General features: G+C 41.0%; 2 protein-coding genes across 8 annotated transcripts; both read right to left on the bottom strand.

Moving 5' to 3' along the window:
* Positions 1-140: 140 nt before the first annotated feature.
* LOC115133577 (cytochrome P450 20A1-like) lies at positions 141-5,429 on the bottom strand. Of its 2 annotated transcripts, none has more exons than XM_065025510.1 (13): positions 5,244-5,429; positions 4,831-4,880; positions 4,396-4,562; positions 4,012-4,157; positions 3,420-3,587; positions 3,237-3,315; positions 2,404-2,516; positions 2,196-2,250; positions 1,897-2,017; positions 1,483-1,594; positions 1,272-1,336; positions 1,091-1,180; positions 141-892 (listed from the first exon to the last, which is right to left on the bottom strand). In XM_065025510.1, the coding sequence occupies exons 1-13, from the start codon at positions 5,313-5,315 to the stop codon at positions 742-744; spliced, it is 1,389 nt and encodes a 462-aa protein (XP_064881582.1). In that variant the 5' UTR covers positions 5,316-5,429; the 3' UTR covers positions 141-741. The 2 variants fall into 2 exon arrangements, with proteins under 2 accessions (XP_064881582.1, XP_064881583.1); XM_065025511.1 differs by having other exon boundaries at positions 3,237-3,281; positions 3,470-3,587.
* Positions 5,430-8,353: 2,924 nt separating this feature from the next.
* On the bottom strand, positions 8,354-15,838 carry LOC115133534 (transmembrane protein 237B-like). Of its 6 annotated transcripts, none has more exons than XM_065025502.1 (14): positions 15,670-15,838; positions 14,408-14,449; positions 13,139-13,170; positions 13,007-13,020; positions 12,827-12,898; positions 12,451-12,588; positions 11,422-11,521; positions 10,741-10,898; positions 10,354-10,477; positions 10,027-10,218; positions 9,657-9,730; positions 9,416-9,503; positions 9,101-9,222; positions 8,354-8,598 (listed from the first exon to the last, which is right to left on the bottom strand). In XM_065025502.1, the coding sequence occupies exons 1-14, from the start codon at positions 15,769-15,771 to the stop codon at positions 8,534-8,536; spliced, it is 1,323 nt and encodes a 440-aa protein (XP_064881574.1). In that variant the 5' UTR covers positions 15,772-15,838; the 3' UTR covers positions 8,354-8,533. The 6 variants fall into 6 exon arrangements, with proteins under 6 accessions (XP_064881574.1, XP_064881555.1, XP_064881557.1 ...); XM_065025483.1 differs by lacking the exon at positions 15,670-15,838 and adding an exon at positions 14,674-14,842; XM_065025485.1 differs by lacking the exon at positions 15,670-15,838 and adding an exon at positions 14,674-14,842 and having other exon boundaries at positions 12,451-12,585.

The raw sequence follows: 15,838 nt of genomic DNA, 5'->3' as shown, positions 1-15,838 counted from the left end.
TCTGTGACAAATTTAAGTGGATATGATACCTAGAGCTTTGCTCTTTCAATTCCTTGTCAATTAACATTGTGACTGGTGTAAATTATGAGAAAACCTCAAGATTCTGTTTTGAAAGGAAACAACAGCACCTGGAAAAAGGCTGTTAATAATATTATTATTTATTTTAAACAACCAATGCTAATGTAGCGATACAGGGGAAACAGGGCTGGGGATTGAACCAGAGACCCTGCAGATACAGAGTGAGCACTTGTTGATAATAATGGCCAAGATGTCTTGAAGGTGGCAAGATATGCTCACAACAGTGGGGCTGCAACAAATGTGCAAAATATTATATTCCTATCCTAACACAAGAGTAGTGTAAACTTTATTTTAAAAATGAACTGTCAAAAATGCCATATATCTGGGGGAGTGGGGACCACGTGCTTTGGAAGGCAGCTCAGCTGGAATGTTGGTTTAAGGCAAGGTTTAAGATAGGTACTGATCCTCATATCGAAATAGGCAGAACAAAAAGCTACTTCAGGTGGTAGCTCAAATGACGAGTCGCCATTGGCAATGACTTGAGCTAATCAAAACCATGTTCAAGAGCTCACTGACAAATAGCCCTACAAAGCGCGCCATCGTGTTTAAAGTTATTTTAACAGTTCCACTCGGTCTAGAATCTAGGCTAACTGACAAGCACCATCCCAAATAACACAGTTCCTCTTCCACAGATGGAGATTGAGTCAAATGTCCACTGTTAGTTTAGCTTCTTCTGCTCACAGTAATCCATGTGTCATCTTTAGGCGTTGACACCAGCTCAGATCTGGCCTCTACCACCTGTCCCTTTACCTGATGCAGCTTCAGTTGGCGCACTACAGTGCTGAGGACAACAGTGGCCACTGTGTACGCAAACCTGAAATGTGGCGAAATGGTGGTATAAAAAGTTAGTAACAAGCCCACATCCTTCTTCTTTGCCTGGTAGTGACACTCCCTCAACTTTCCTTTGATGTTGTCGAAGAAATATGGTAAAACTGTATAAGAAGTTGCTCCTGTGTAATTACAACTTGGCTAACCTCAAGTGCACGCCACTATCCTTTCCCATCCCCGTTACCTCAGCTCAGGGCAGGCCTGGCTCCCTGAGAATCCAAGCAGAGAGAAGCTTTTGCTGGCTGAATCTTCTGTGAATCGATCTGGGTCAAACCTGGATGAACAAAGTGCAAGAATTCAAAATCGGTACCAAATAATCCAGCAAAAATCGTCTCTTTAGTTGGCAAAAATACATATGAACAGACTTGTAGGGACGGCTCCAGGTGTCTGCATCCTGTAGGACTACCCCAAGGGCATAGATCACCAGTGTCTAAAAGAAACATAGGAATAAAGTGTTTTCATTATTCACTTTAAACTTCAAAATTTGGTTCATTTTACATCCACAAGCACTTGCTGACTGTGACAGTGAAATGTGGATAATAAAGGGACTAAGTAGGGAAGAGGAGAATAAGATACCTCTTTAGGAATAATGTGCTGATCGACTTTCCCTTCATTTTCCTGGAGCTGGGCTGCGATGGGCGTCAGTTTGGCTGTCCGCACAGTCTCGTTCAAAACCTGCTGGAAGTACCTATAGTATAGAAGATGCATTTGATAGGCATGATAAAATGTATCTATAAATATTCCTTGAAGACATGTCACCATGAGGATACCATGAGGATACCTGCCCCTTCTGCTGTGACCGACCAGGGTTTGAACCCGGGTGTCATGTGGGCCACAAGGCTGTTAGCCCCTGTTAGCTTAGGCATTAGCTCAGGAAGCTCACACCAGTCTTCAGGTCTCATATAAGGTACTCATCATGCAAGAGTGGATCTGAAACACCTCTATTACACTGCATCACTTCGTTGATGTTATTTGGCTGTCAGACGTCACCTGAGCTGTGGGATCTTATCCAGAGAAACAGGCTCAGAGCCCAGAACATCCTCCAGCTCCTCATGCATCTTCTCCTGAACTTCCTCTGACGTGGACAGGAAGTGTACTGCCCAGATGCACACTGGGAAAATATTACAACCACAAAGAGAAACATCAACAGTTTGAGAGAAAGATTTTCTGACCGAATACTAACCAAATGAATTAATTTATTCGTTCAGAAAAAAATGACGATTGGATACACCATAAAAGCTGCAAGCTCTAACGTAGATAGGCATAATCTATTTATTACTAGTACTCACAATTAGCTGTGATGACACAACCTGCCAGTGTGAATACCATGCTGTCCTCCATCACCTACAAAAGAGAAACAATGAAAACAAGAATTCATTAAAACAAAAGTAGGATGAAAGTTTTATTTTCCTCTACATGTGAGTAACAGCAACAGGAGGCTCTATGCTCTACCCAAATGAGCCTATTCTCCTTATAATCAAGGAAGCTGTGCATCACCTGTCTATCTGTGAGGTTGGACTGGAGAAGAGCATCCACAAACGCTGTCTGGCTCCTTTGTCCTTTCCTGTCTTTAGCCACAGACATCAGCACTGTTTCCATTTCTGCCAGTGCTGTAAACAAACATAATGTACTTAGGATGAATACAGAGAATTTATACACATAGGGAGATATTCTAACAATCTATTTTTTATTTCAGATACATTCAGTAAGGAAGTGGAAGTTCTCTTAAAACCTGTCTAGGACTGGGGTTCCACTAGAGGAACCAACAGCCAATGAAATTGTAGGGCGTCAAATACAAATCAACAGAAATCTCATAAATCTAATTTATCAAACATACAAGTATTAGGCACCATTTTAAAGGTAAAATTCTCGTTAATCCAGCCACAGTATCTGATTTAAAAAATGCTTTACAGCGAAAGCTCCACAAACAATTATGTTAGGTCACCACCAACTCACAGAAAAACCCAGCCATTTTTCCAGCCAGAGAGGAGTCACAAAAAGCACAAATAGAGATCAAATGAATCACTAACCTTTGATGATCTTCATCAGATGACACTCATAGGACTTCATGTTACACAATACATGTATGTTTTGTTCAGTAAATTTCATATTTATATCCAAAAATCTTATTTTACATTGGCGTGTTAGGTTCAGTAGTTCCAAAACATGCAGTGATATTGCAGAGAGCCACATAAATTCACAGAAATACTCATAATAAATGTTGATGAAAATACAACTATTATACATGGAACTTTAGATACCTGTACATCTCAGCATTAAGGAGAAGTGTAACACATATGATCCATAGCAGTGAACTAGTTCTCACTCACCGCTCTCATAGTGTTCCTTTCTGATGGAGCTCTTCTCCATGGAACCGTCCAAATAGCCTTTTCCGATCTCTGACCAGATCTGACAAGTAAAGGGAATTATCAGTGAAAATCTGCAAACAACACAGGTCGTAATGGGCATCTTTTCACAAGAAACGGTGACTTTAAATGTGACTGCTCACTCACTGCCTCATGGTTCTTTCGGAAGCCGATGACTTCAGCATCATTCCGGAAGCGGTCACCCAGAGCGAGTTGAGTGACAGCCTTCATGGCCAATCCTAGCAGATGGGCACAGAGCGGTGTGTGCTGGTCCTTAGGGAAAGACTTCCACTTCCCCACTAACTCCTCCACCAGCTAGAACAGGACAGAAAGGGTGGGAGGGAGACAGAGAGTGTGTGTCACTGGGAAAGGGGGATACCTAGTCAGTTGTCTAACTGAACGCATTCAACTGAAATGTGTCTTCTGCATTTAACCCAACCCCTCTGAATCAGATAGGTGTGGGGGGGGCTGCCTTAATCATTATCCACATCTTCGGCGCCCGGGCGGAACAACAGATTTTTACCTTGTCAGCTCAGGGATTCGATCCAGCAACCTTCCAGTTACTGGCCCAACAATCTAACTACTAGGCTACCAAACTTTAACATCCCAGGGAAGTGAGCACAAAAAGCTTTTGAGTAAACAAATACTAAATGGATACACAAAAACATAAGAAAGTATTGCAGAATACTACAGCCAAATATTAAAAACTGCCAAATGAGCCATTGTGTAAGAGGCAAACCTTCAGCAGCAGGGGAAAGTTTTCCTTCAGGGTGTTGTTGACGGCACTCTCATACAACTTCTTCCTCATTACAGCCTCTGTGGCCCCTCCGCCCATTCCTGACTGGTACCCTAGCAACGACTTCAGCATAGTCTCAAATGAGTCCGCTACAAAGTAAGGATAGAAGATGTCACAGTGGAAAACATGTTACTGTTTCTTAATTTCAAAACAACACTGTACATGTAAAACAGAAATCACCTGAATCTGTTACAACGTCTATCTATCCCTGCATTCCACTTAGAATGGTGCAATCGTTTAAGCATGCATTTTAAGTGGTATGTTAGTAGGGACAGAGCACCTGTTTCCCTTTCCTCCCAATAGTTTCCGTCCCTCCCCAGTACTCACTAGTCCTGTTGGGGTTGATGTGCTGCCGTAGCTGGTCCACTGAACCCAAGCTGACCACAGGGCGTCCTCCAAACCAGAAGGATGCCACAGGACCAAACTGTCCATGTAGACAAGCCAGGAACTCATGCAGACTGCCTTGGTTCACTATGTCTTGTATATTTCCATCCCTAGATTAAGAGAATGAGACAAACAAACCAATATGAACCTAGGTCAGGCCAGGGCACCGTATACAGAAAGCTTCTCAGTGTGTGTGCTGATCTAGGATCAGTTTTGCTATTTATATGGAGATGAATAGACAGGGGGATCTGATTCTGGATCAGTACTCCTACAGAGACGCTTTATAAATACAGGCACAGGTCAAGTGTGGTGACCTGAGTGCTAAAGAGAGACAGTACTTAGAAAGTAGTAAAACAAATCTGGTCATAGGCTACTCACTTCTCTTCTGTAGGGTTGAGACCTGGTATACCAGAAGCACTTCTTGATGACTTGATAAAAAAAAATAATCAAGCATGTTACTTTCAGTTTCAAGAGAGACATAGCATAAAGTAAGCATGACAATAAATGGTGTGGGGTTTACATATTCTAAGTCCATGGCAGTAACCTCCAAAAACTTGAGCTTTGAAAAAAACATTTGTCCACTCCTTTGCCATATGTTTTACAATTCACTTAAACTGCTGAAACATTTGAGTATTAAAGGTAGATATAATTAAATGTCCAGGGATTTTTTAAACTGTCATGTCACTCTAAAACTGTGCACAGAGTTATCAGTTTACATGTAGCTAGTAATGACATGGGTGGATATACGATGTTACAAATATTGGCTGATATAAGCACAGGCATTGACTTACTGGATACAAATAGAGGACTGCGCCGACCAGAATGATGACAAAAGTCACTGCAAATATCGCAAAGTCCAGCATGTTTGCTGATGTTACTCAAAAAAAACGTTTAGATAGATAGCTAAAGAAATACTATGCATACAGTATAGCGACCACGTCTGCGGTAGACTCATCACTCCGTGTTCTACTGCAAAGCCTGCACAGTCAGTGAGGCTAGAGCAATGCATCTCAGAGCGCATGGCTAAATCAGAATGCACAGAAGCAGATAAAATCTAACTACAAAACGTTTAGTAGTTTTGGAGAGGAAGCAATAGTCCATTTCCCAAAATGATGAACAGCACACTTATATTCTGGGCAATGACAAAAGTGTCGGTAGATCCTAAGTACGAGAGCAGATAGAGGAGAGCAGATACAGTTTTAGTATCTTAATTTGATCACCCTGTTGCAAGAGAACACTTGTAGTGTATTTTAGGCTTAAAAAGGCTTCTGAAGTTTGTAATATTTCCACTTTAAAACTTCTGACTTGATTTTCCCTTACAATAAAAAATGAAATAAATAAACACCTACAAAAATGGCCATTAATTATAACCCACATCAGTGGCGATTTTAGCATGTAAATCTCAGTGTGACAAAATAAAAATCATATGTGGGATGCATGCCAGCAAAGCAGCTACACAACACAACACTAAACAGTACATTGATTGCACTATACATCTGCGGAGCCTAGTCAGGCCGCGCAACAGTTCTTTCAGCCTAATTTATTGCCTTTAAAAAAAACATAGCTGATATGGCTGACTTGCTTAAACAAATGTGGTTTCTACTGAAAATGTAGATGTACAAACTATGGCATAAGAGGCAATCCGTAATTTCGATTGAGACATTAATGAGCGAGCTAGGACTGACGTAGTCATTATAACTTTTTGTTCAGCACTTTTGGAAATGTACAGCACAGATTCAAAACATGGGCCGTTCTTACAGTGTTCTCCCTGTACACCAAGTCAGAACAGGATAAATACAGGGGGTATATAAGCAGACAATTAGAGCTCTTACAATATTTGATGATTACATTTCTCAAAAACAGGCTATAGGCTACATGTGCACCACCAAGTCAGAACAGTAGGATACATTAAGATGAAAATAGACCAAATTATTAGGGTGAGTCCAAGGTGAGTCCAAAATGATGTAATATGCCAGGGAGATATGTATACTGTAGCTAAGAAAGTAATACTAAGTGTATGTTGTGTAGTAAGCTGTTAGTAGCCCATGTGCCTCACCTAATAATTTGGTATATTTTCACCTCTTAATTTCGACAAAATTTACTGTTCTGACTCTGTGGTGCACATGTATCCTATAACCTGTTTTTGATAAACGTAATCATAGAATATTGTAAGTGCTTTCATTGTCTGCTTATATGCCCCCTTTATTTATCCTACGGTTCTGTCTTGGTATACAGGGAAAACACTGTAAGAACGGCCCATATTCTGAACTCTGTTGCTGTACATTTCAAAAGTGCTGAACAAATAGCTGTATTGACTAAGTCCGTCCCGGCCCGCTAATTAATGGCTCAATCGAAATTCATGATTTCCTTTTATCCTCTTGTCGTTCCCTTACGCCATAGTTTGTACATCTCAAATGTCAGTGTAAAACACATCCAAACACCCGCTACACCTGGCTATCAGTGGCGCCTTGTCTGGCAGCGAAACAGTTCATTCAGCCTCATTTACTGCCTTTTAAAAAAACTGCTGATATGGCTGTTGGGACAGCTTTATGTAGGCCCTAACAGTTTGTGGGCACCGTTTGTCACCGTTATAGTGTAATTAAGGTATTGTTAGTGTTGTGTTGCGTAGTGACTGCTGACATGCATCCCACTTTTTTTCTTTTTTTGTGCCTCACCTTGATTTACATGCTAAACTCGCCACTGCACGACGTAACTCATACGTACAACACATCTCAAAACTAATGTTTTTTATCGCCTGGAACCTTTGGAAAAGAAGCTTCTTTCCACCATGCTGTTCTGTTCATAAAGGGATTACTAACTTTACCCTCATTTAATAATGAAGAGCTGCTATTGGGTAAACAATCTACTTGTGAATAAAATAGAATCCCCCGAATGATTTTTGAATGACTACCTCATCTCTGTATCCCACACATACAATTATCTGTAAGGTCCCTCAGTCAAGCAGTGAACTTCAAACACAGATTCTATCACAATGACTAGGGAGGTTTTCCAATGCCTCGCAAAGAAGGGCACCTATTGGTAGATGGTAGGTATAAATAAAAAGCAGATATTAAATATCCCTTTGCACATGAAGTTATTAATTATACTTTGGCTGGTGTATCAATACACCCAGTCACTATACAGATGCAGGCGTCCTTACGAACTCAGTTGCCAGAGAGGAAGGAAACCTCTCAGGGATTTCACCATGAGGCCAATTGTGACTTTTTAAAACAGTTAGAATTTAACGGCTGTGATAGAAAACTGAGAATGGAACACTGTAGTTACTCCACAATACTAACCTAATTGACAGTGAAAAGAAGGAAACCTGTACAGAATACAAGTATTCCAAACATGTATCCGGTTTGCAACAAGGCACTAAAGTAATACTGCAAAAAATGTGGCAAAGCAATTCACTTTTTGTCCTGAAGTGTTGTTTAGGGCAAATCCAACAACACATTACTGAGTACCACTCTCCATATTTTCAAGCATAGTGGTAGCTGCATCATGTTATGGGTATGCATGTAATCATTAAAGACTGGGGACTTTTTCCAGAGAAAAAAAAAAAAATCTACGAAAAAGGCAAAAGTTGAGAAAAACCTGTTTTCAATCTGCTTTCCACCACACTGGGAGATTAATTCACCTTTCAGCAGGACAATAACCTAAAACACAAGGCCAAATATACACTGAAGTTGCTTACTATGAAGACCGTGAATGTTTGTTCCTAGGTGGCTAAGTTACAGTTGAATACTTTCTGAAGGCACTCTATTTAATGTGGTATATATATATATATATATATAAATAAAAGAAGACACAGCCATGCTCTTTCAGGTCAATACACTATAATGTATGTAGTGTATTGTATGTTTGGTTTAAAGTCCCCAAAATGACATTTAGAAGCATCTCAGTGGGATAACATTTTTATTATTTCCAATGGTAACCAATACATTTGACAAAACAAGCACACATTCAGGTCATACAAAAATAAACTGATTATTGCCACTAACAACATGTACATTTTGTGTTGGCTGATAAAATACGGTACAAAAAAAGATGTGCGAGCAAAAATTGAAACAAATATTCCTCAAGTAGACATTTCTGATTTCTCCTCTGGTCTCAAGGACTCGATCTCCATAGCCATTAGGAACCCTGGTTTGGAGATAGAGAGATTGGAAGCCCATGTTATTTCTAAAGACACCTGACATACAACGCTTTTATACACATGAAAAATTAAAACACATCTCTGAAGGGAATCTAACGTGTGTCATTAGGTAAGGTTGCTGAGTATGTGTACAATCCAGTCAAATTGCTGTGGTCTGTCTGAGGTGCTTTGTCCCTTCTAGTAATTGTATATCTATGGTGTATACAATTTCAGTATGGTGTATACAAAACATATTAAACCATATATATAGATAAGTATTTAGAGCGTGGTAACATATAGATATGAGCATGTCAACAATGTCGGTCGCAATTTATGTACGCCTGAGTAGGTGTTTTTGTTTACAGTAGTCTTTTCTTTCGTCTCTGTTAATTGTGACTGTTGTGCAGTAAGTCTTTGTCAATGTCATGCGGAACTACGTCTGCGGAAATGTTAAGTTGCTGTTTGTTTAATTAAATCTACAAAAACAAAATAAAAAAACTTCAGCCTCACCTTCGGTGTAATCCATCTCAGGCCTGGCGGAGATGAAGATCCAGGCCAATCCCACCAGCACAGCCACCACCAGGTTCACTATGATCCACGGATTCAGGATCTGTTGCTCTGACCCAGGAGGCCTGGAGAGGGGAGGGGTTTGTAAAAGTCACAATGCTTTTTTGGCTGGAGTCAGAGGAACAGAAGAAAAGGGGGTTCTCTTCTCTGACTCCCAACAGTGATATTGCTGAGTAGGATAATCAATATACAAGAACTAAGTTAGTTCAACATGTGACATGTTAATATCAGGACAATAAAAACAGTTAGTTAGCACACCATAAGGTCTCGTTAGCACTGGGGTACAGGTTGATGCGGTCACTGGTCATCTGCTGGCTGAGAGAGAGGACCAGAGCTGAGAAGTACACTGCAGGAGGAGAGGGAAAGTTACTTCAGTGAAATGACCATTTGCCAAGGCCAGAGAGACATAGTGCTTGCTGGGCTGGCTGCATCATATACAGGTTGGCTCCGTCTGTCCTGAATTAATTGAGTAACATGCTGTAAAGATGTTTTCACTCACAGAAAGAGGCTAGAGCAACTGGGTCCAGGGTGACAAACTCTCTCATAGCCATGGCGCCTTTGGCCAGATTCACCCTGAAATGGAAAGAGAATGAGTCTACACGCACACACACACACAGGGGAGGGACGGGGCACACTGGGGTTTGTTGTAAAATGTGCAAGCCTAGCTAGAGAAAGGAGATGTGTGTGTCTGTGTATGTGTTTGTGAGGGGGTCCATTGATGGAACAGAACGAGTGTGTTGTATACATACATACACAAACACCTCCTAGTTCTAGCCACAGGCTTCCATATTTTCACAACAATGGCCACATTTATTTTGGGCCTGACCCAAAATAACAACAATGTGCCACACAGACACCCACCTCCTTACCTGTCAAAGGCTGACACAGTGCTTATAGCCAGTAGCAGGTAGAAGAGAGACTGTGCAGGGTAGGCCAGGCTGTGGTACTGCTGCAGTAGGTTAGGCAGAGTAGTGAGATGTTTTCCTGCCAGGGCATAGATCACTATGATGTTCCACACTGCATAGCCTGCTAGGAAGCCGTGGCAGAACAGCCCAATCCCCCTGTATATTAGAGATAGAGAGAAGTGATAGAGGGAACATTCACACACACACACACACACACACACACACACACAGGTAGACTCACACATGCACAAATACACAGTTTTTCAAACAGACACCTGCACACACACACACCTGAAGCCACCATGTACCCTAACAGACACATCCTTGGTGGTCCACATCTGCTGGATGTCCACAAAGTTGTCCACCTGATCGCTGGGCTTCGGTCTGTCTGACCGATCGGCCGCTTGAAACCTCTCTGAGAGTTAAACAACACATTATCCAACATAGAAGACAGGACACACAAGGATGTCCAAATAATTCATAAAAGGACAATTTTTCCAGACACAGAAACAAGACTAGTCCTCGAACCAAGTAAGGCTTCCAATAGAGGTTTTCCATTGCAATTGTTTCATAGTCCAGGACTAGGTTAATTCATCTGTGCCCTGGAAACGAACCTATACTCTTAAACTCTACCATGTACAGCTAACATAAAATAACAGAAGGAAGGGGGACACTCACTGCTCCTCTCGACAAACACCTTCCCCACAGGCTGGCTCTGTCCCAGGGGAGCAGAGAACAGGGAATGCTGCGGAATGGGTGGCTGAGCGTCTGTGATGATGTCATCGTCCTCGACATCAAGCTCGTTGACGTACTGTGTCTCGGACACTTTCGACTTCCTAGGGAGTGACCACAAAGAAAGAAAGAGAAACTGAGCTCATTAAAAGAGCAAAGGATCTATCATAATAGAACCATATAAGTGAAAACACATTTTACTTTACTATCAAATTTGATTTGATTTGTCACATACACGTGATTAGCAGATGTTATTGCGGGTGTAGCGAAATGCTTGTGCTTCTAGCTCCGACAGTTTGGTAATATCTAACAAGTAATATCTTACAAATTACACAACATATACCCAATACACACAAATCTAAGTAGGAATTAATTAAGTTTATATTCTGTACATATGGACGAGCGATGTCAGAGCGGAACGGACTAAGATACAGTAGAATAGTATAGAAAACAGTATATATGTATGAGATGAGTAATGCCAGATATGTAAACATTATTAATTGAATGAGATACAGTAGAATAATATAGAAAACAGTATATACAAATGAAATGAGTAATGCCAGATGTGTAAACATTAAGTGACTAAGATACCATAGAATAGATAGTACATATTTTAGCGTCTCTTACTTCTTCCTCTTGGGTTTTTTGGTCACTTCTTCCCCTGCCTCGGCTGTGTTCTGGACCAGTCCATCCCCGTTCACCAGGTCAGCCTGGTCATCCTCCAGGTCTGAGACACAAACAAGCGAACGAACAACGCTCCACATGTAACTTAATACATTTCACAAATACAGTAAGTACAACTATGACATATAGCCTATAAATGGTTATGGTAAAACAGAACGGAATGTATTGAATATAAGTGGAATATATTCTTAACCATGCAGAAGTGATAGAAGAAATAATACACAAACAAGATCATGTTTGAGTTACAAATGTAGGAAGAGTAGGTATATGGTTCCCCTGAGGCATGCTGTTTACCTTTTTCCAGGCCTGCTGTTTACCTATAGTCAGACCATAGTCAGGCCTGCTGTTTACCTATAGCCAGTCATGTTGTTTACCTATAGCCAGTCATGTTGTTGACCTATAGTCAGACATGAAGTTGACCTATAGTCAGACATGAAGTTGACCTATAGTCAGACATGAAGTTGACCTATAGTCAGACATGAAGTTGACCTATAGTCAGACATGAAGTTGACCTATAGTCAGACATGAAGTTGACCTATAGTCAGACATGAAGTTGACCTATAGCCAGACATGAAGTTGACCTATAGCCAGACATGAAGTTGACCTATAGCCAGACATGAAGTTGACCTATAGCCAGACATGAAGTTGACCTATAGCCAGACATGAAGTTGACCTATAGTCAGACATGAAGTTGACCTATAGTCAGACATGAAGTTGACCTATAGTCAGACATGAAGTTGACCTATAGTCAGACATGAAGTTGACCTATAGCCAGACATGAAGTTTACCTATAGTCAGACATGAAGTTTACCTATAGTCAGACATGAAGTTTACCTATATTCAGCCATGAAGTTTACCTATATTCAGACATGAAGTTTATCCATATTCAGGCATGTTGTTTACCTATAGTCAGACATTAAGTTTACCTATAGTCAGGCATGAAGTTTACCTATAGTCAGATATGTTGTTTACCTACGGTCGCTGCCTTTTTCTTCTTCTTCCTTCTCTGTGGTGCAGCTTCCTGCGACTCGGGGGTCAAGGCCTGGATGACCTCAGATGACCTACGACTGATCAGGCCCCCCATCTGGGCCATCTCCACCCCTGGGTCTGCTGCACATACAAACAACACAACTCTCTTATTATATACATGAGGTGTACTTACTATGTGGTTCAAGTCATTGCTGGTACTTTAACAGTTTATACATTACTATTTGACAGTGGAATGCAAGCTTAATAACTAATTGATAGCTTGAAACTTAAAGGCAAGGTGCTTCCAAAATTTGGAACAATGTTGTTCACCGGCAGTTCAACAGAAGGAGCTCCCGAGAACTATTCCTTTTCCACCCACCCTCTGGGCTTTCAACACCATCCACCTGACTCTTTGACTTTTTCCTCTTGCTTTTAGGGACCGGCATCTCATCTACATAGGAGACAAAACAGGTTAAGAAAACTATATCCAAGCCAGCAGCACCAACCTAAATTCAACAGATAAATTATCTATTACAACATCCATCTGAAGGCAACTCACCACCTGTATCTTGACTTCATGCAGTTGTTCAAATGCCACACATAAAAAAGGGAAAGAGAGAGCGTGAGAGATGTTCTGCTGGGATAAATTAGTTGAAACAGTATCACAACGGGATAAGGAGGCGAGACTCACCTTGACATGGGGGGCAGGGCACGCTGTCCACGCTTAAAGAGGACACGGAAGAAGAGAATGAGGCTTGGCATCTTACATAACTCCTTCAAGATTAGTTCATATACTTCATTATTTTAAAAAAATGTTTACCTTTATTTAACTAGGCAAGTCAGTTAAGAACAAATTCTTATTTACAATGACTGCCTACACCCCCGGCCGAACCCTCCCCTAACCCGGACGACGCTGGGCCAATTGTACGCCGCACTAAGGGACTCCCAATCACGGCCGGTTGTGACACAGACTGGGAACGAACCAGGGACTGTTGTGACGCCTCTAGCACTGCAGTGCCTTAGACCGCTGCGCTCTCAGGAGGCCCTCAATCCATACATGGCAATAGATAAGAACATAGGGGAACCAAGGAACAATGGAACCAAGCAAGTGGTTGTACAAAGCTCTCTCCAAAACTTGCTTTCAAAGTAGATAACACTCCCAGTCTCAAACAGTACATTTCTCCAATTGATCTTAACAATACAATCCTCCAAAACTCAAACATGGACTCAGAAAAGAGAGTCCTTTTCATACAGTGAAAAGATCCAATAGTACCATGGCCCGGCTTCCCAAAACTAGGCCCACGACTGTGTATGAGAGAACTTACCGTAAGTTGTTTTCTCACCATTACATCCAAGAATTAGGAAGGGCTCTGGGGATATTCCTGTGACACAGACTTGCTGACACGGCCTAATCCTGGGCTAAATCTGCAGTAGGCATCTGCCAAGGTACTGGAATACCAACCAATCAAGGCATAGATCAGATCAGACTATTCAGACCTGAGGGATTTGTCCCCTTGAGGTATGAAGTGAAGAAGACCCTCAACAAAAAATAGCCTACACCTTTATTGATGTAATAATTTGGTGTAAGAACAATGTTGATGATTATTAGGGCCATATTTTATTTCCCTCCCATATTGTGCCGCCTTTTTGAAGTGACATTAGCTACATCCACCTCTTCATGGTGTTGTTGACCTTTGCTCCTAATGCTGTATGGTTCTACAGCAAGGTCCCTGTCACACCCTCTGCTTTGTTGTTGGGCCCTCTGCAGGTTGCGGAGTGCAGAAACCAGAGAGACCTATGGAAACTGGCTGTCTGAGAGCAGTCTTTTGACTGGGCATGTGCTCATAGGCTACCAGTGTGCTGCATACTAGCTAGTTTACAAGTCGAAATGCACTTAAGATGTATGATATGGATGGTCGTGTAAGTGTAGTGCAGTATGCGCGGCTAATGGTAGTGGTACCTGTGGAAGAGGCGGGAGGTCCCTCCGTCGCGTGTTTTGTGCCTAAATAAATATTTTTGATTAAAAAACAGACCTCACACACTGGGCAACTGGAATATGATTAAACATATATCACTCGTTATAACGAATTTATAGATAAATAGTTATAGCTGAGTAAGATATAGCAAAATGATAACTAGCTAACGTTAGTCGGCTAAATTAGCTAGCACGTTTAAGCTAGAGCATCCTTGTGTTCCCGACCGTTACAAGATTAGCTAGCTAAATACCTGGAATCCTCCTGTGTCCATTTCTGCGCGATACCCTTTTAAAACAGAACCCCGATAAGAACTAGCTACCTAGCTGTTAAAACGTTTCGGGCTTGTAACGTCTGCATGTTGGTTGCCACGCTGTTTACCCGACCTTGCCATGACAGTGATTTTTAACTGAGAACACAAAAAGGAACTTTCTGATTTTCAAAATAAAAGCCTTCTTTCTTCTGCACTTGTTTGACACAGAATGCCACACAAACACATATTCAAAAACACCTGTTCACACACAAAATGGTATTTAAAAAATAATTAGTAACAGTATACCATCATATCTTTTAGCATTATTCCAAATCCCATTATGTTACACTCTAAAGATATTCTGTATAATAATAGCCTGGAATTACAGCCTGTGCTGAAGGTATCCTTCAGTATTATAAACTATAAAAATAGAGTCGCACACTCCATATATAAACTCCCAGTCATTTATTGGGTAAATCACCAACGTTTCAGCATCACTGTGCCTTCTTCAGGGTGAATTTACTTTTTATAGTTTATTCGCTGTTACTCTGGGTATGTGTCAGCTCACGTTTTTTTATTCTGTTTTTTACCTTTCAGTATTATGAAAACAGTGTTCAAATGGTGAGCACACAACTCCACTTACTTGCTCGCCTTCATACTGAAAAATAGTACCAATCTTGAGCACTTGAATTGACATTCTTTGGCATTAACATTATTTTTATTAAATAAAATAAAAACATTAAGAAAATACAGAAATTCAGCATGGACAATTATTTGCTCTAAATGTAAACGAAAGATGACGTTAACCTACACCTCTCATAGCATGCCTGTGTAGCACATCAATACATGATCTCCAACTACGCACACAATTTTAGAGAAAAACAGACATGATTTTTGGTTTAATCCAGCTCCATCATAGCCTTGAATATGCTAATTATTCAACAACAGATCCAAGCAGACACAAAGACAGTATCTGTATGAGTCTCTCAAACTCACCACTAAACAAAACAAAACAATAAACCCAATCCAAAACAAATTCCACTTGAGAGCAGAGGGTATCTTCAGAAGTAGCAGCCAAAGGTTACAGCCACTCCTCATCCATGTTGTTCTCCATTCCCTCTTTTACGATGCCCTGCCCTCCATCTGTTTGTTATCCTTTTATGTC

This window comes from Oncorhynchus nerka, linkage group LG2 (genome assembly GCF_034236695.1).
Source record: "Oncorhynchus nerka isolate Pitt River linkage group LG2, Oner_Uvic_2.0, whole genome shotgun sequence".
NCBI lineage: Eukaryota > Metazoa > Chordata > Actinopteri > Salmoniformes > Salmonidae > Oncorhynchus > Oncorhynchus nerka.
This window is presented reverse-complemented; position numbering and strand designations above follow the sequence as displayed.